The sequence below is a fragment of the Motacilla alba genome, chromosome 4, assembly GCF_015832195.1.
Source record: "Motacilla alba alba isolate MOTALB_02 chromosome 4, Motacilla_alba_V1.0_pri, whole genome shotgun sequence".
Lineage (NCBI taxonomy): Eukaryota > Metazoa > Chordata > Aves > Passeriformes > Motacillidae > Motacilla > Motacilla alba.
Window position 1 is genome coordinate 39,066,731 of NC_052019.1, and position 12,985 is coordinate 39,079,715.

Below are 12,985 nucleotides of genomic sequence, written 5' to 3' on the forward strand. Positions count from 1 at the left end.
CTCATGGTTTTACACAATTATTCCAGTCATGTTGGGGAAAAAGGAACTGACATGTCTAGGACAAGAGTCCTGCCACTACCCTAAGACAGTTCTAGACTGTACTAATGTATTTTCTGGCAAGGACTTATAAATGCAAATAGTATAGGCATAATTTAGGTTTCAGCAAAATAAAAGGTTAAATTCCTGAACCCAACAATATTTATGAAAGCCATCTTTCTGGAGATTGTGATGTTAAACACTGATTGTCTTGTATGCTGCAGAGAGATATTGGGACTACTGTGAAAATCTATTGATACTTTTTTTTTTTCCAAAAGTGCAATAAAGGCTGACAGACCCCTATGGATAACAGAAAGTTTTTTTTAATTCATTATTACTTTTGCACAACAGAACTGGATCTATCTCAGCATGATTGGAAGTGAGCACTTTTCTTCCTGACTATGCTCCTCTTCTCGGTTCTTACACATCTGCAGATCAATGAATTGTTTTTTCCCCTTTTCCCAGGTGTTCATATTTCACAGAAGGAAACGTTTGGTCATGAGAGCTTCCAGGCTCCAGGGACAGGGCAAGCAATAATGTGGTTTTCCTGTCCCACTGACCTGCCTGGGACAGAGTTCCCCCACAAGGATTCTGTGCTGCCTGCTGAGGCTGCAGCTGCTCTGGGCCCATGGCAGCCATGCCCAGCTCTCCCAGACTCTGTTGCCAGGGCACTGTAGGGAACCACAGAGGCTCCAACCCTTCACCACAGCCTCACTAAATACACTCCAGTGTCAGCCCGTGCAGACCTCCTCTCAGCCATGGTCACTGCCCTGGCTGGCTCAGGAGTGACCTGGACATGCCAGGGCATCTGTTTCTTCTCCACTGAAAGAGAAGGGGCAAAGGTGAATTTTAATCTTTGACATTTGCAAAAAGTCAACTTTGTAAATGACATTTTGTAGAACTAGAAAAACCAATTTATGTCATGTGAGTCTTCCTAAGAATTTTAACATTCATCATACACAAAGACCAGCTGTCTGAAAGCCTTTTTTTTTTCTAAATTAATAGAGAGGAATTACTCTACCATTACAATCCATTCTTCTAACTCCAATGGATACATGGCTCTGCAGCTGCTGTTTCCTGATTGCATTTTAGTGGATTCTATCAAAACAAAACTCCTATCTTCCCATTTATTTAGATTTTTAGTTACAGAAGAGGTAGACTTTAGCTAACCAAAGGACTTGGTTACATGTGCTACTTGAAAATCCATTTTAATGTGCTTTGTTTTCTAGGAAGTGTGCAGTATCTATATCTGTATGTGCACATATACCTGTCTACATATAAGAATGATAAAATGTCAGTGGATATTGTGGTGAGATAACATTTTGCCAACATATTGGAAACAACACCACTGCCAGTCACTGTTGGGTATGAAGCTACCATATGAAGGAGCATTTACTGCAGCTTAGACCAGATAAGGCCTAGTAAAGAAGCAGGGGGGAAATATCCTTGTGTTTGGAATTTTTTTGTTTAAATGTTCAAGACTGGGAAAATGTTAAACGGATGGTTCAGTTGTTTCTTATCCCTTTCATAGAAGTCGCTCCTTTGGGAATTGCCTAATGCCTGGTTTCACTTGCTACTGCTCCTGTCTGCTTCGTGTGTATTCCTTGCTGCTGCTGGGATCAAGCTACACTGGCTGTTGAAGTAAAGTGGGAGGTAGAAAAGTTGTTTTATTTTTATTTAACATTTCAGAGGAAAGACAAGGATATTTTGGAAATTTCCAAATAGAATGCTAATGATTGCTTTATAAATAAAAAGAAAACACACATTCTCCCACTATTGCTTTAAAAAAAGATGACAGATTTATATGGCACAGGACTAAAGAAGTTCAATAGCTGTCTTGATTTAATTCTCTATTGCCAAATTACAATTTGTTGTGCTTTGATCAGTAAAGAGTAGGGAGAACAGTTATTGACTTCATCCAGGCAAATGGATATAAATGTAAAATCTCCAGTGTACAGACTAATCTTTGTGCAACTCAGAAACTAGGCCTTGTTACAGTCCTAGCATGATTCTGTTTGCCTTACAGAGTGAGTAGAATTTGCTCTGGAAAGAATAATTACTAAATAAACATTTAATTTTTATATAAGTAACAATTGGCAATGTAGGAGTTAAATATAGTTGCAATTCTGAAAGAATGGAAGGAATAGAAAATAAACAGACAGTAGGAAGGAAGACAACAGTAAACTGAAAAAAAATTAAGTCAGAAGGAATATTCAAGCTGAAACAATGTGACTGCTTTCTTTTCCTTTTATACTATTTGTCTATATCACATGGTATAAATAAGATTATATATTACAATGATGCAAAAATTTCTGGACAGAAAGAGGGCAAAAGCTACAGTAACTTCTTTAAGACTACATAATTGTGTTCTGACTGTAGATTTAGTTAACTTTTTCCTAAGTTTATATACTAAGATTAGTCATAAATATTTTTAAAGTATTTAAAACATTTAAAAAGCTATAATAATACCTATTGTTCCAGCAGTATCTATTCTGTACCATTTGTAGTCTATTAAGTGGCATATTTTAGGGTTTTAGAAGATAATAATCTGCAAAATGCAATAGTCAATGCCCAGGAAGAAACTATTAAAGTGTATCACTACTGAAAACAAAGAACAATGGGTTACTGGGAACTAGAGGTTAGAAAAATTCTTTAAGGAGAGAAGATATTACCCACTGGCATGTAATAAACTCCCAAGCAGATAATGGCTTGGGAAGGAAAGGTCTCAGAATTATAACCCTGTGATAAAAAATAAGCTGATGATTCTTCAAAACTCTTTAAAGTGTTTCTTCTTTCACTTTAAAGACTGTCTGGAAAGGACACATCTTGAGGGAAAAAAATGTACAATGACTGTTTCCAACATCCATTTATAAAAAAACCCTTTGGTTCTCAGTCTGTGGAAGCTATATACAAAAGCCTATTGGATAAAAAAATCTTAGTGGAGAAAAGGAAATAATCACCAGCTATAACTGGGGAGAGGTGTTACAGCTTAAAACTCAAATCAAAGGCTTTGTATATTTACTGAATCCTGAGGGCAGAGATGGATTATTAAATTAATCTGTGGCAGGTAAGTATATATAAATATACACTCTGCATTTGTGCTGTGAAATATAATATGACTTAGGGAAGATACCTGTGATTTAAATTTGGAAGCCTAAGTACTGGTCTGGTTAAAAAGGAGAAAAGGAGAGAGGAGAGATGCAGAAAACGTGTGTGTGGGTGGGGGGAGGGGGGGTATTTGTGTGTTTGCACACGTGTTTACACACATAGAATGACAGAATGGATCAGGTTATCAGGTTGGAAGGGACCTCAGTGTGTCACATCTGATCCAACCTCTCTGCTCAAGCAGGGTCATTCCAGCACACAAGGCACAGGATTGCATCCAGACAGTTCTTGAATATCTCCAGTGAGAGAAACTCCACTGCCTCTCTGGACAGCCTGTTCCAGGGTGTGGTCACCCACACAGTAAAGAAGTTCTTCCTCAGGTTCAGGTAGAACTTTCTGTTCATCAGTTACTGCCTGGCCTCTTGTCCTATTGTTCTGCACCCCCAAGCAGAGCCTGGAAACATCCCTGTGGCACCTTCCTTTTAGACACTGACAGACATTGATGAGTTCCTATCTCAGTTGTCTCTTTTTGAGTGTGAAAGGCCCAGCTTTCTCAGCTTGTCCTTGTAAGAGAGATGCTCCAGTCTGGTCATCATTTTTGTTGTGCTCCACTGGATCCATTCCACAAGCTCCATGTCTCTTTTGTCCTGAGGAACCCAGAATTGGACACAGCACTCCAGATGTGGCCTCACCAGATCCTGCCACCAGAGGGGCAGGATCACCTCCCTTGACCAGCTGGAATGTTCTTCCTAATTCTCCCCAGGCCACCGTTGGCCTCTTGGCCACAAGGACACTGCTGGCTCATGGACAGCTTGGGCCCCCAGGCCCTTCTCTGCAGAGCTGGTTTCAGCAGGTCACCCCTAGCCTGTCCTGCTGCAGGGACAGGTTATTCCTCCCCAGGGGCAGGACCCTGCATTTGCCTTTGTTGAATTTAAAAGTAATCCACTCTGCCCGTCCTGCCCCATCTGTCAAGGCACACACACACATGTTTATTTGAAAGCTGTCATACCTTTCCAAAGCAAGTGGGTAAGTTATAATGAAGTGCAGAAAGCTTTTGCATTTTGGCAAAGGAAGAGAAAAATTCCTGATGTCTTTCCATTTTCTTTTTCTTTCCACTATCATTTGCTTAGATAATGAAGGCTTACTGTGATCAGAAATGTGTTGTATGTTCAGGGGTGTCATCACTGTGAGAATAAAGACATAACTATAGATAAATTCAGGCTGGATGAAAATGACATAAAATGACAAGCCAGAGTGAAAATTGTCTGAGGAAATCAGAGATTGTTTCCATCTCACTGTATTTACCAAATACAACCTATCAAGGCAAGAACAATGACCCTCAAAACCCATTCCAGGGAATAAGGCAACCTAGGAATAAGCAGCAAAACATCTTGCAAAGATATTGCAAACCATGAGTCAAAGAGCTAAGGAAAAATATTTTCCTAATAACATCCAGAGAGATTTAATTATATTAGAAAACAGTCAAAGTTGGCACTGAAATAATTTCAACAATAATTATTTAGTAAATTATATGCATTTTATTATGGTTTTATGACAGTTAATACTGATATGTCTAAGTAGTCTGTCTCACATTTATTACTCATTATATATTCTGTATAATTCCAAAGTACAGGTTGCCAACAATTTGGGTAATGAAAATTGTATTCTGGTTTTGTACGCTGGGCATGATTCGCTACATGTAACAGATAAAAGAATATTATAGCTTATGCATATATTTCTGCCCAATGCAAGAAATACGTGAAGCCATAGAACTATCCATCCACAAAAAAATGTTACTGATCACAACCAACTCACACTAACTAAACTAAACTAAACTAATTTAGCTTTTACAGCTATACACACCACTAGGCTTGAAAGCCATACTTGTTTGTTTTACTTTATCTTGGGGCACATAAAATCATGGTATTTGGCAGCACGGAATAAGGGACATTAAATCAGCTTTTATGCTGTTGTTAAGAAACCCATAGAGAATGGGATTCAAGCAGCAGGACATCATACCCAACAAATGGCATATGCAATATACTAATTTAAAGTGCCTGTTGGAAATGAGAGTGGCATTAAAATCTGTGACAATGTGGAAAAGGTGAAGAGGCATCCAGCTGAAGCCAAAAACTAGTATTAGCACTGTCAGTCTGCAAAAAACCCTCCTCGATCTTGTCTTAATTCTGATGATGGACTGGGATACTGTAATCATGTTCTGGATCTCTGTATTTTCTTCTGGTTTCATTTCAAAACAGATAGGGATCCCAGGGATGAATTTACTGGAGGAAAAGAGCTGGCTTTTTTCTGTGTCAGAGTTTTCTGGGAGATCTCTGGAATGAGTATCCTGATGATGCCTTGAAATAGCTGGCATCACACTTGAAGTCTTTCTACTGTATCTTCTGTGGTGCCTTCTGCCAAAGGCACAGCTCCACCTGGAGTATCTGGAGGGTTGAACCTGCGTGCCAGCGCTCTTAGAGGGGTGAAGAGTTAGGTTTATCATCTCCTTTTCTTCAAACTTGTTTTCCTTGTTTGACAGCCTAGCACCTATGCTCCTGCAGACGCTGGTGTGACTGGCGGTCAGGCACGCCAGCGGCAGGATGTACTGCATGAACAGCAAGGCTATTGTGAAGGCGATCCTGTAGGAATCAGAAGGCCATGACTCGATGCACAGCAGCCTGTTCTCCAGTCCCTCTAAATTCAGAGTTTTGCTGAGGTCCACGGTTTTATGGAAAACTGGCAGAGGGGAACAAATTGTGAAGCCAAAGGCCCAAATGATCATTATTAAGAAATAGCCTTGTTTTGCTGTGAGATTGCTGGAGAGGGGATACTTTATCATACGGTACCTGACTGCAGCAATAGATATTAACATCAAAGTTGAAACTAGGACTGAGGCACACTGGAGGAAGGGCATTACATGGCACATGACAGTGCCAAACATCCATTGGTCAAGCAGGACGGATGTCAGTGTGAAAGGTGAACAAAACAGCACAACCAAGATGTCAGAAAAGGCCAAGTTTCCAATGAGAATGTTTATTACTGTCTTCTGCTTGCACTTTAGTAGGGCCATTAGTATAAGCAGATTTCCCACAAAGCCAGCCAGACTTATAAGTGTGTACAGCCCAATGAGAAAGTACTGCATGTCATCAACACTACTCTTATAGTCTTCCCAGGCAGAAAAATTCTTTGTTGTAGCAGAGGTGTTCTTGGTAAGTGTGCTGTTGTTACGGTCTTTGAATTCTAAATCCATTTTACAGTCCTGCTTAGAACGAGAAAGGCATTAATTAGCATCTGAAGAAATTATGATATTGCTGATAATCAGAACATAAAAATACATAAATTTACCTTTTACCTCAATGCAAATAAATTACTATTGATGTTAGTCTACTGTGAGGCAAATAACTTCAGGTCAACATGAATTAGCTAAGTAGGTTTTATCATTTCGTGTTCAGCACTCCTAGGCCTCCTACCTAGATGCTCACGTGGGAAAATGGCAATTTACAGGTCTGCATTATGATGCTGCCTTTTAACTGTGTTTTGCTGCAGAACATATTGTCAGGCTTTCCATGAGGGAACAGTTAGCTACAAAAGCAATACACCTCGAGTCGGTGAGATTACTCATGTGAATAACAGCCCATTGATATGAGTAAGGAAATTACAGTCACCATCTGGGCAGATGGCTAATCATTATATCATTGCAAATTATAAAGAAGGCACCTGAAAATGCATATCCTAACAACTGCAGTAGTATTTCTTACCTTGCTAGTAGACAACTAACACAAAATAGGTGAGAGCTTTCAAAACAGATCAGGAAATCCACTGTCAGTAATCCAAGATGGAATTCCTGATGTGATGTGTGTAGAAAACATCTTCTACTAAGTGCTGAATATAGTCTAACTGTGCTCAAGCAAAAAGGAAAACTAAAAAACACCTAAAGTAATTGCTTGGTATATAGAGAGGACAGTGTTAACTGGAAGCAAACTCCACACAGCCATTCGAAAATTAAGCAGTGAACTGCTACTTATTCAACACAGAATCATCTAGTGTTAAACCTAGCTCAGCACAAAGTTATTCTGCCTACTGAATCTTCATATATTAGTCTTCATTTTAGAACAAACAGAAAGACATGAGAATTCACTTCAAACCTCCATTTATCTTAAACACTTGCATCTACTAGAGTTTCAAAGTCCAAATTCCCCAGAGTGCCAATGTCCTGTAAAAAACTGCTTAATGTTTAGAAATCTTACATAAGAGAAAACAAAAAAAGATCTAAAAACCCAAAGCATACATAAATAGAGCAGAAGGCTATCTCTGTCACCTAAAAAAGCAGGGCTCTTTAAGACTGTAGCAATCCTCAGTGAGCTGTACCATGCTGTTTTCAAAGTGCAATAATATTATATGGTTCCCTCCACACATGCAGATGTGCTCCTTCCTTCATATCATGTGTGTTCCTATTGTTATGGTTTGAGCCAAAGGGAAGCTCAAACCATAAAACAACCTGAGAATGTTCACTAACTGTATTGTGATGTGAAGGTCCTCCAAGTAAGAGTAGAAATATGCACATGCATTATATATATACGTGTGTGTGTGTGTATAGATATAGATATGTATGAAAAGATCTTGCAGGTAATATGTTGGAAAGAGGTGAAAAGAAATCAGCCTTCCCAATTTTCTCAATGTTAGAGTGCTTTTTAACAGGTAAAACAGCATTAAGAACTGAATACATGAAATCAGATAACCTAAATATTATAATTGTGTGCATATGAGCAGAGAGGCATTAATTCATATTATTTCTGTTCAGTTTCTTCTAGTCTTTAATGAAATGGAGGAAAACCATATAACAGACAAGTAGTGCTATCTGAGGCTACATTTTCCTCTAGACCAACTTTAAAGGAGCAGACTAGAGATTCTGTAAGTGATCTAATGTCTCTATTTCTGCATTGATACAATCAGAAGTTTTCATTTTGGGGGGCTTCTCTTTATACAACTCTCAGCTCATGAAGTAAATAGTTTTTTTACTTAATTTTTCTAAGCTAATTTCTGAGTTGCTAATAACCAACTGAAAATGGTATGAACTGTGCACCACAGTGACTTCCCAAATATGCTGCAATTTCTTTCTATTTCCTAAATGTAACACTACATAACTTTTTCTGCATAACCTTTGCCCTGGATAAGGTAATATAATGCTAAGAATAAGACCACGGAATAAAACTTAATGTAGTATTATGTCATAACATGTTTAATAAATTAATGTTTACTAAATTCTTCTTGAAGGTTTAAATGAAAGATTGTGGCCAGGTTCTGTGGATTTCTACACCTCTACATAAAGCTCTTGCAGTGTGGATTTAGCAGAAGGGTTCATTGTCATTTTAATACATATTGTGTCTTTAAAAACAAAAAGCAAATATGCTGGTTTTCTGAAGCAGACATGTTTTGTTGAGATGCATCAGTACTGAGGAATTTTAGCAGGAGTGCCTCTGAAGTCCAGTATGGGCTTGCCAGCTCTGTTCCTTCTGTGCTATGGCTGCCTTCTGACTCGGGTGAGAGACAAAACTCTTCCCTACCACATTCTACATTTCCATGAGGAAGGAGCACTGGAAGAAGTCACAACATGATCTCTTCAGACTCTGGCTGGACACCCAGGGCACAAAAAAAGTCTGTGGAGCATAGAAACCCCTTATACACCATCTTCCTGTAGTCACAGTTTCAGAGTGACAGCAAGACAGAGAGGGAAGGAATAACAGTATAATCTACTGGTTTCAACAGACAGCTGCTGTGCTGACACAATTTCCCCTCGCAAAATGCCCAAAGAGAATTTTATTTTAATTTTGGGTTTGTAAAAAGAAAGCAGACTCTCCCCCCCTAATTTCAAAATATGCCAAGTAGATCTCTTGCTCTCTGAGCTTTTTCTCCTGCTCAAAAAGAAACCAGTTGCTGTCATTCTGAGTGCCAGCAGCAGTAAAGATGCAAACACAAGTTTTCCTCCCATATCATTGATCTCTAGTCCCCAAACTCATCTTAGCATGCCACTGATTTCACAGGGCTGTGTGCACTTATCGGCGTTTATCTTCCTGCTTTGTTTTAACAGCTGCTTCTGTTCTCAGAGATTTGCTCACCCTCCCTTACGTTGGTTGGTCAATCCTAGTGCAGCACATGGCCATAACTTTCAAAAAAAATGGAAGTTCCTGAAAATCCCATTGTGGAAAACAGAATTAAGTAATACAGCCTCTTTTCAAAACCTTCACCTCCTATTTGCAGTGCATTTCTAAACTAAATGCATGATAGTGCCAGGGTGGCTTGCACCTCTTTTCAAAGCTCAGATTTAGTTAATCTGAAGGTATCTGCTGGAGGTTTTCTAGCTGTCAGCTCCAAAAGTTGGATCACTTTCACCTCCTGCATCTATCAGTCAAGCAAATGAGATCCCCATTCTGTAATGCTGGTCTGCACATCACACATTCCTGACCGTGCTCAGCTACACCTGTGGGAGCTCATACCCATGAGCTCTGTGTGGGCTTGCCTAGGTCTCCTGTAGTTTCAGTGGCATGCTTGAGGCTAGGCTGCTCAAGGCAGTAGAGACTGCAGTTTTGTGGCAGGATCCAAGGTAGATTCGAACATTTACTGCAAGAGTCAAATGATTGCATTAGTTAGCATTTAGCTGAGTTAGAGGCACCAGATAAACCTGTGCTAATTTAACATGTTTAACATCTTCTGCTTAACATCATTTTATCACTTAAAGCTGTCACTTAAATTACAAATTCCGTAAATCATAATTTAGGACAGTGAATAGGCTGGATATTTCTATTTCTCTATATATTTAAAGGGAAATTTTCAAGAACACAGAAGTTAGGCAGGCAACCATCATCCTCTGAAGGCAATTGTTTTTTCCGGAAATGTTCCTTCAATTAGATGAGATACTTATATTAAGGTTTATTAATGGATAAGAGCTTATATACCACAATATTAATACCTATTAAGTTATCTCTGACTGGTTGGTCCTTGTACAGCCCAGTCAGTTTTATCCTTGCAACAGGGCAATTAACCTTTATAGCTGTGTACAATTTACAGTCTTGGGTGACCTTTCTCTATGTTAAAAAAAGGAAAAAAAAGCTAAAAAAAATTGCAAACTCCCCCCCCCCCCCCCCCCCCCCCCCCCCGCCAAACCCCATGGTAAAAACATACAGGGAGGAAGCACATTGTATAAATTTGTAAGAAATACAACCTTTCTGCCCTCATAAAGGAAGTACATTGTGTAAATTTGTAAGAAGTACAACCCTTCTGCTCTCATAATACTGGAGAAATATCAAGACTAATATCAAGACTGCACAGAAAAAGTCAGAGAAGGTTTTTAAGCATCTACACAGAAGTAAATGGTTAATATGAGTGGTTGTTACTGCACGACCACCAAAGCTTTAGGAAAACACTGAGCTGTGCTGTTACAACCTAAGAAATAATACCCTCACATCGATACAGACTGAGATAACATCCGAGACAAAATCTGAAACTACTGAAGCGTTGCATTCACTACACAAGCTAAGGATAAAAAGCTGCTGATTCTCATCTTCTTGTTCATAATGTGCAACAGCAAAAACTAGTCTGAGAACCTGGCAGAATTCAACAGATTGAAATTACTTCATAAGTCAAAAGACCCCAATTTTGGTACACATTAATGGTATGCCTATTTCTCTGAATCACCAAGAGAACTGCAACATTATCCTGGAAAACAAGAATACAACTTCCCAAATTATACCAAAGCCAACTAATAAGATTGTACGTCCAGCTCCAAGGAAATGCTATGGAACATAACGGGCCATTCACTGGCCAGAACAGAAAACTTGAAACGCCTGGCTACATTTTATTTTCCAGGGAGCACAGCAACTCCTGGCTCGCAAAAGCACCAAATCACCCCAAAACGAGAACGACTGGTATTTTTGCCCTTCCACGCCTCCCTTGGGAGCCGCTGTGCATCGCTCCGCGTCCGAAACCGCGCGCCCGTTCTCAGCCCGAGCCCCGGGCGCCCCGCGGCCGCCGCGACACCCCCACCCCTGGCAGGGCTGATGCGCTCCCTCATCCCGGCGCACTTGGTGGCAGGGCGGGGCCCCGCGCAAACTTGCGCGGCCGCCCCGCGAGGGGAGGGGAGCTGAGCTGCGCCGAGCTGAGCAGAACCGACCTGAGCGGAGCGTAGCCGAGTCGAATCGAGCCGAGCCGAGCCGAGCCCCCCTGGCGGCTCCGCGCCCGCCCCGCGTTACCTGCGCGCGTGTCCCGCCGCGGGGGCGGCGCGGCGAGGCGAGGCGGCGGCTCCGGTCCGCGCTCACGGCTCCCGCACGGGCGGGCGGAGCGCGGCTCCGAGGAAGCGGAGGGAGGCGCGCAGCCCCCAGGGCTAGCGCCGCATCTTACGAGGGTGCTGCGGCGGCGCCGGGGCTCGCCCGCGGCCGAGGGCCGGGCCCCGGGGCTGGGGGTGCCGCCGTCGGTGCCGCACCCGCCGCCCGCTCGGCTGAGCTGGGGCCGCAGCGCGGGCGCATCTCCGGAGGCCGCTCCAGGCAGCCCTGGAGCCCGGTGCTGCAGGTGTGACAATCAGAGTTTCCATGGAAATACAGCGAGACGGTAAATACACCTCGCGCTCCCCGGTGCTTAGGGGATGCTCTTGGTGCCTCACCCGGCACTCCGGGCACGGCGTTTTGAGAAGGTGAAACGCGCTGCGAGTCTCGGGACATAGCGAGGCGCGAGCACAGACAGGCAATCACAGAACGCTGATCAGAGCTCCCCTCGCTTCGGCTGGAGCAGAGCTCCGGAGGTTTTTATCCCTGCTGCTCAAATACCCTTTAATTTTTATTTTAGAATAGGTGGAAGGTAATAGTTTTCCCCCAAACAATTTCCCTTGCTGAGCTGAGTTTGGTTCTTACCGAGCAAAATATCTGAAGGGTGGTTTTAATTTTATCTGAACAATCAGTGAGAACACAGGGCATTTTCTTGTGTGAGCAATATTTAAAGCCTAAAAACTGTTGGATATGTCATAGTACAAAGCATGAAAAGACAAACTCTGCTACTCTCACCAGCTGTTATCTTCTAGCACAAGAAGAGTCATTGATCATAGTCCTATTACAGAGCTACGGCAGAACTCAGTGACATGTGGGTCCCTGGGAGCACAAGTGGCAGAATCTGACACAAAAATGTAATGACTTTCCCATTTGCTAAGGTGCTACTTTGACAGTTGATATTAACACAGCGCTGCAGAAAAGCTGTCCCTATAATTAGCCTGTGAAAGACTGTACCACACAAAGACAAAACAAGTGGATCAATCATATTGTAAAACAACCTTTGAAAAGTCCAGGTAGGCTCCTTATTTAACTTGTGTATTGTGAAAATACTCATTGAGCCATCCAGGAACAAATAATCTTCATCTTCAGCAGATGAGCTCAGGATGGTAAAGAAGATTTCATCCTATCTTCTTTTGAAGATTTCATCCCATCTTCTTTTGCCTGCCTCTGCATAATTCACCACCCACTGCTGGTGAATCACTGCATGTGCAAGTGGAGCACAGGGAGCTGCCAGGTGGAAGTGACGTGCCAATCCATCTCATCGTATTAACACAACTCTCCTGTTAGTCACAACGGAGAACAGAATTAATCCTTTTTAGGCCTGAGTAGCTGTTCTTAGCATTTTTGACCATCTTCCCACCTAACACTGATGGTTTTGAAGCCTTTCACGAAAATTTTTGACCTATAGATAGAAACCCACCATGGCTCTAACACACGATGGGCACAATTAACACTTTCCCTACTTCTCTTGTTGCAGGAGAGCTTCCCACATTGCTGGCTCCACTGCTTGAAGTGGAAGGTCTCTCCTG

At 41.6% G+C, this 12,985-nt stretch overlaps 1 protein-coding gene across 1 annotated transcript; it reads right to left on the minus strand.

Annotated features, from left to right (window-relative positions):
• Window positions 1-3,145: 3,145 nt before the first annotated feature.
• Window positions 3,146-11,717, minus strand: NPY5R (neuropeptide Y receptor Y5). The gene is made up of 2 exons (XM_038136598.1): window positions 11,309-11,717; window positions 3,146-6,400 (listed from the first exon to the last, which is right to left on the minus strand). Exon 2 carries the CDS (start codon window positions 6,389-6,391, stop codon window positions 5,060-5,062), a length of 1,332 nt encoding a protein of 443 aa, XP_037992526.1. The 5' UTR covers window positions 6,392-6,400; window positions 11,309-11,717; the 3' UTR covers window positions 3,146-5,059.
• Between the last annotated feature and the right edge of the window lie 1,268 nt (window positions 11,718-12,985).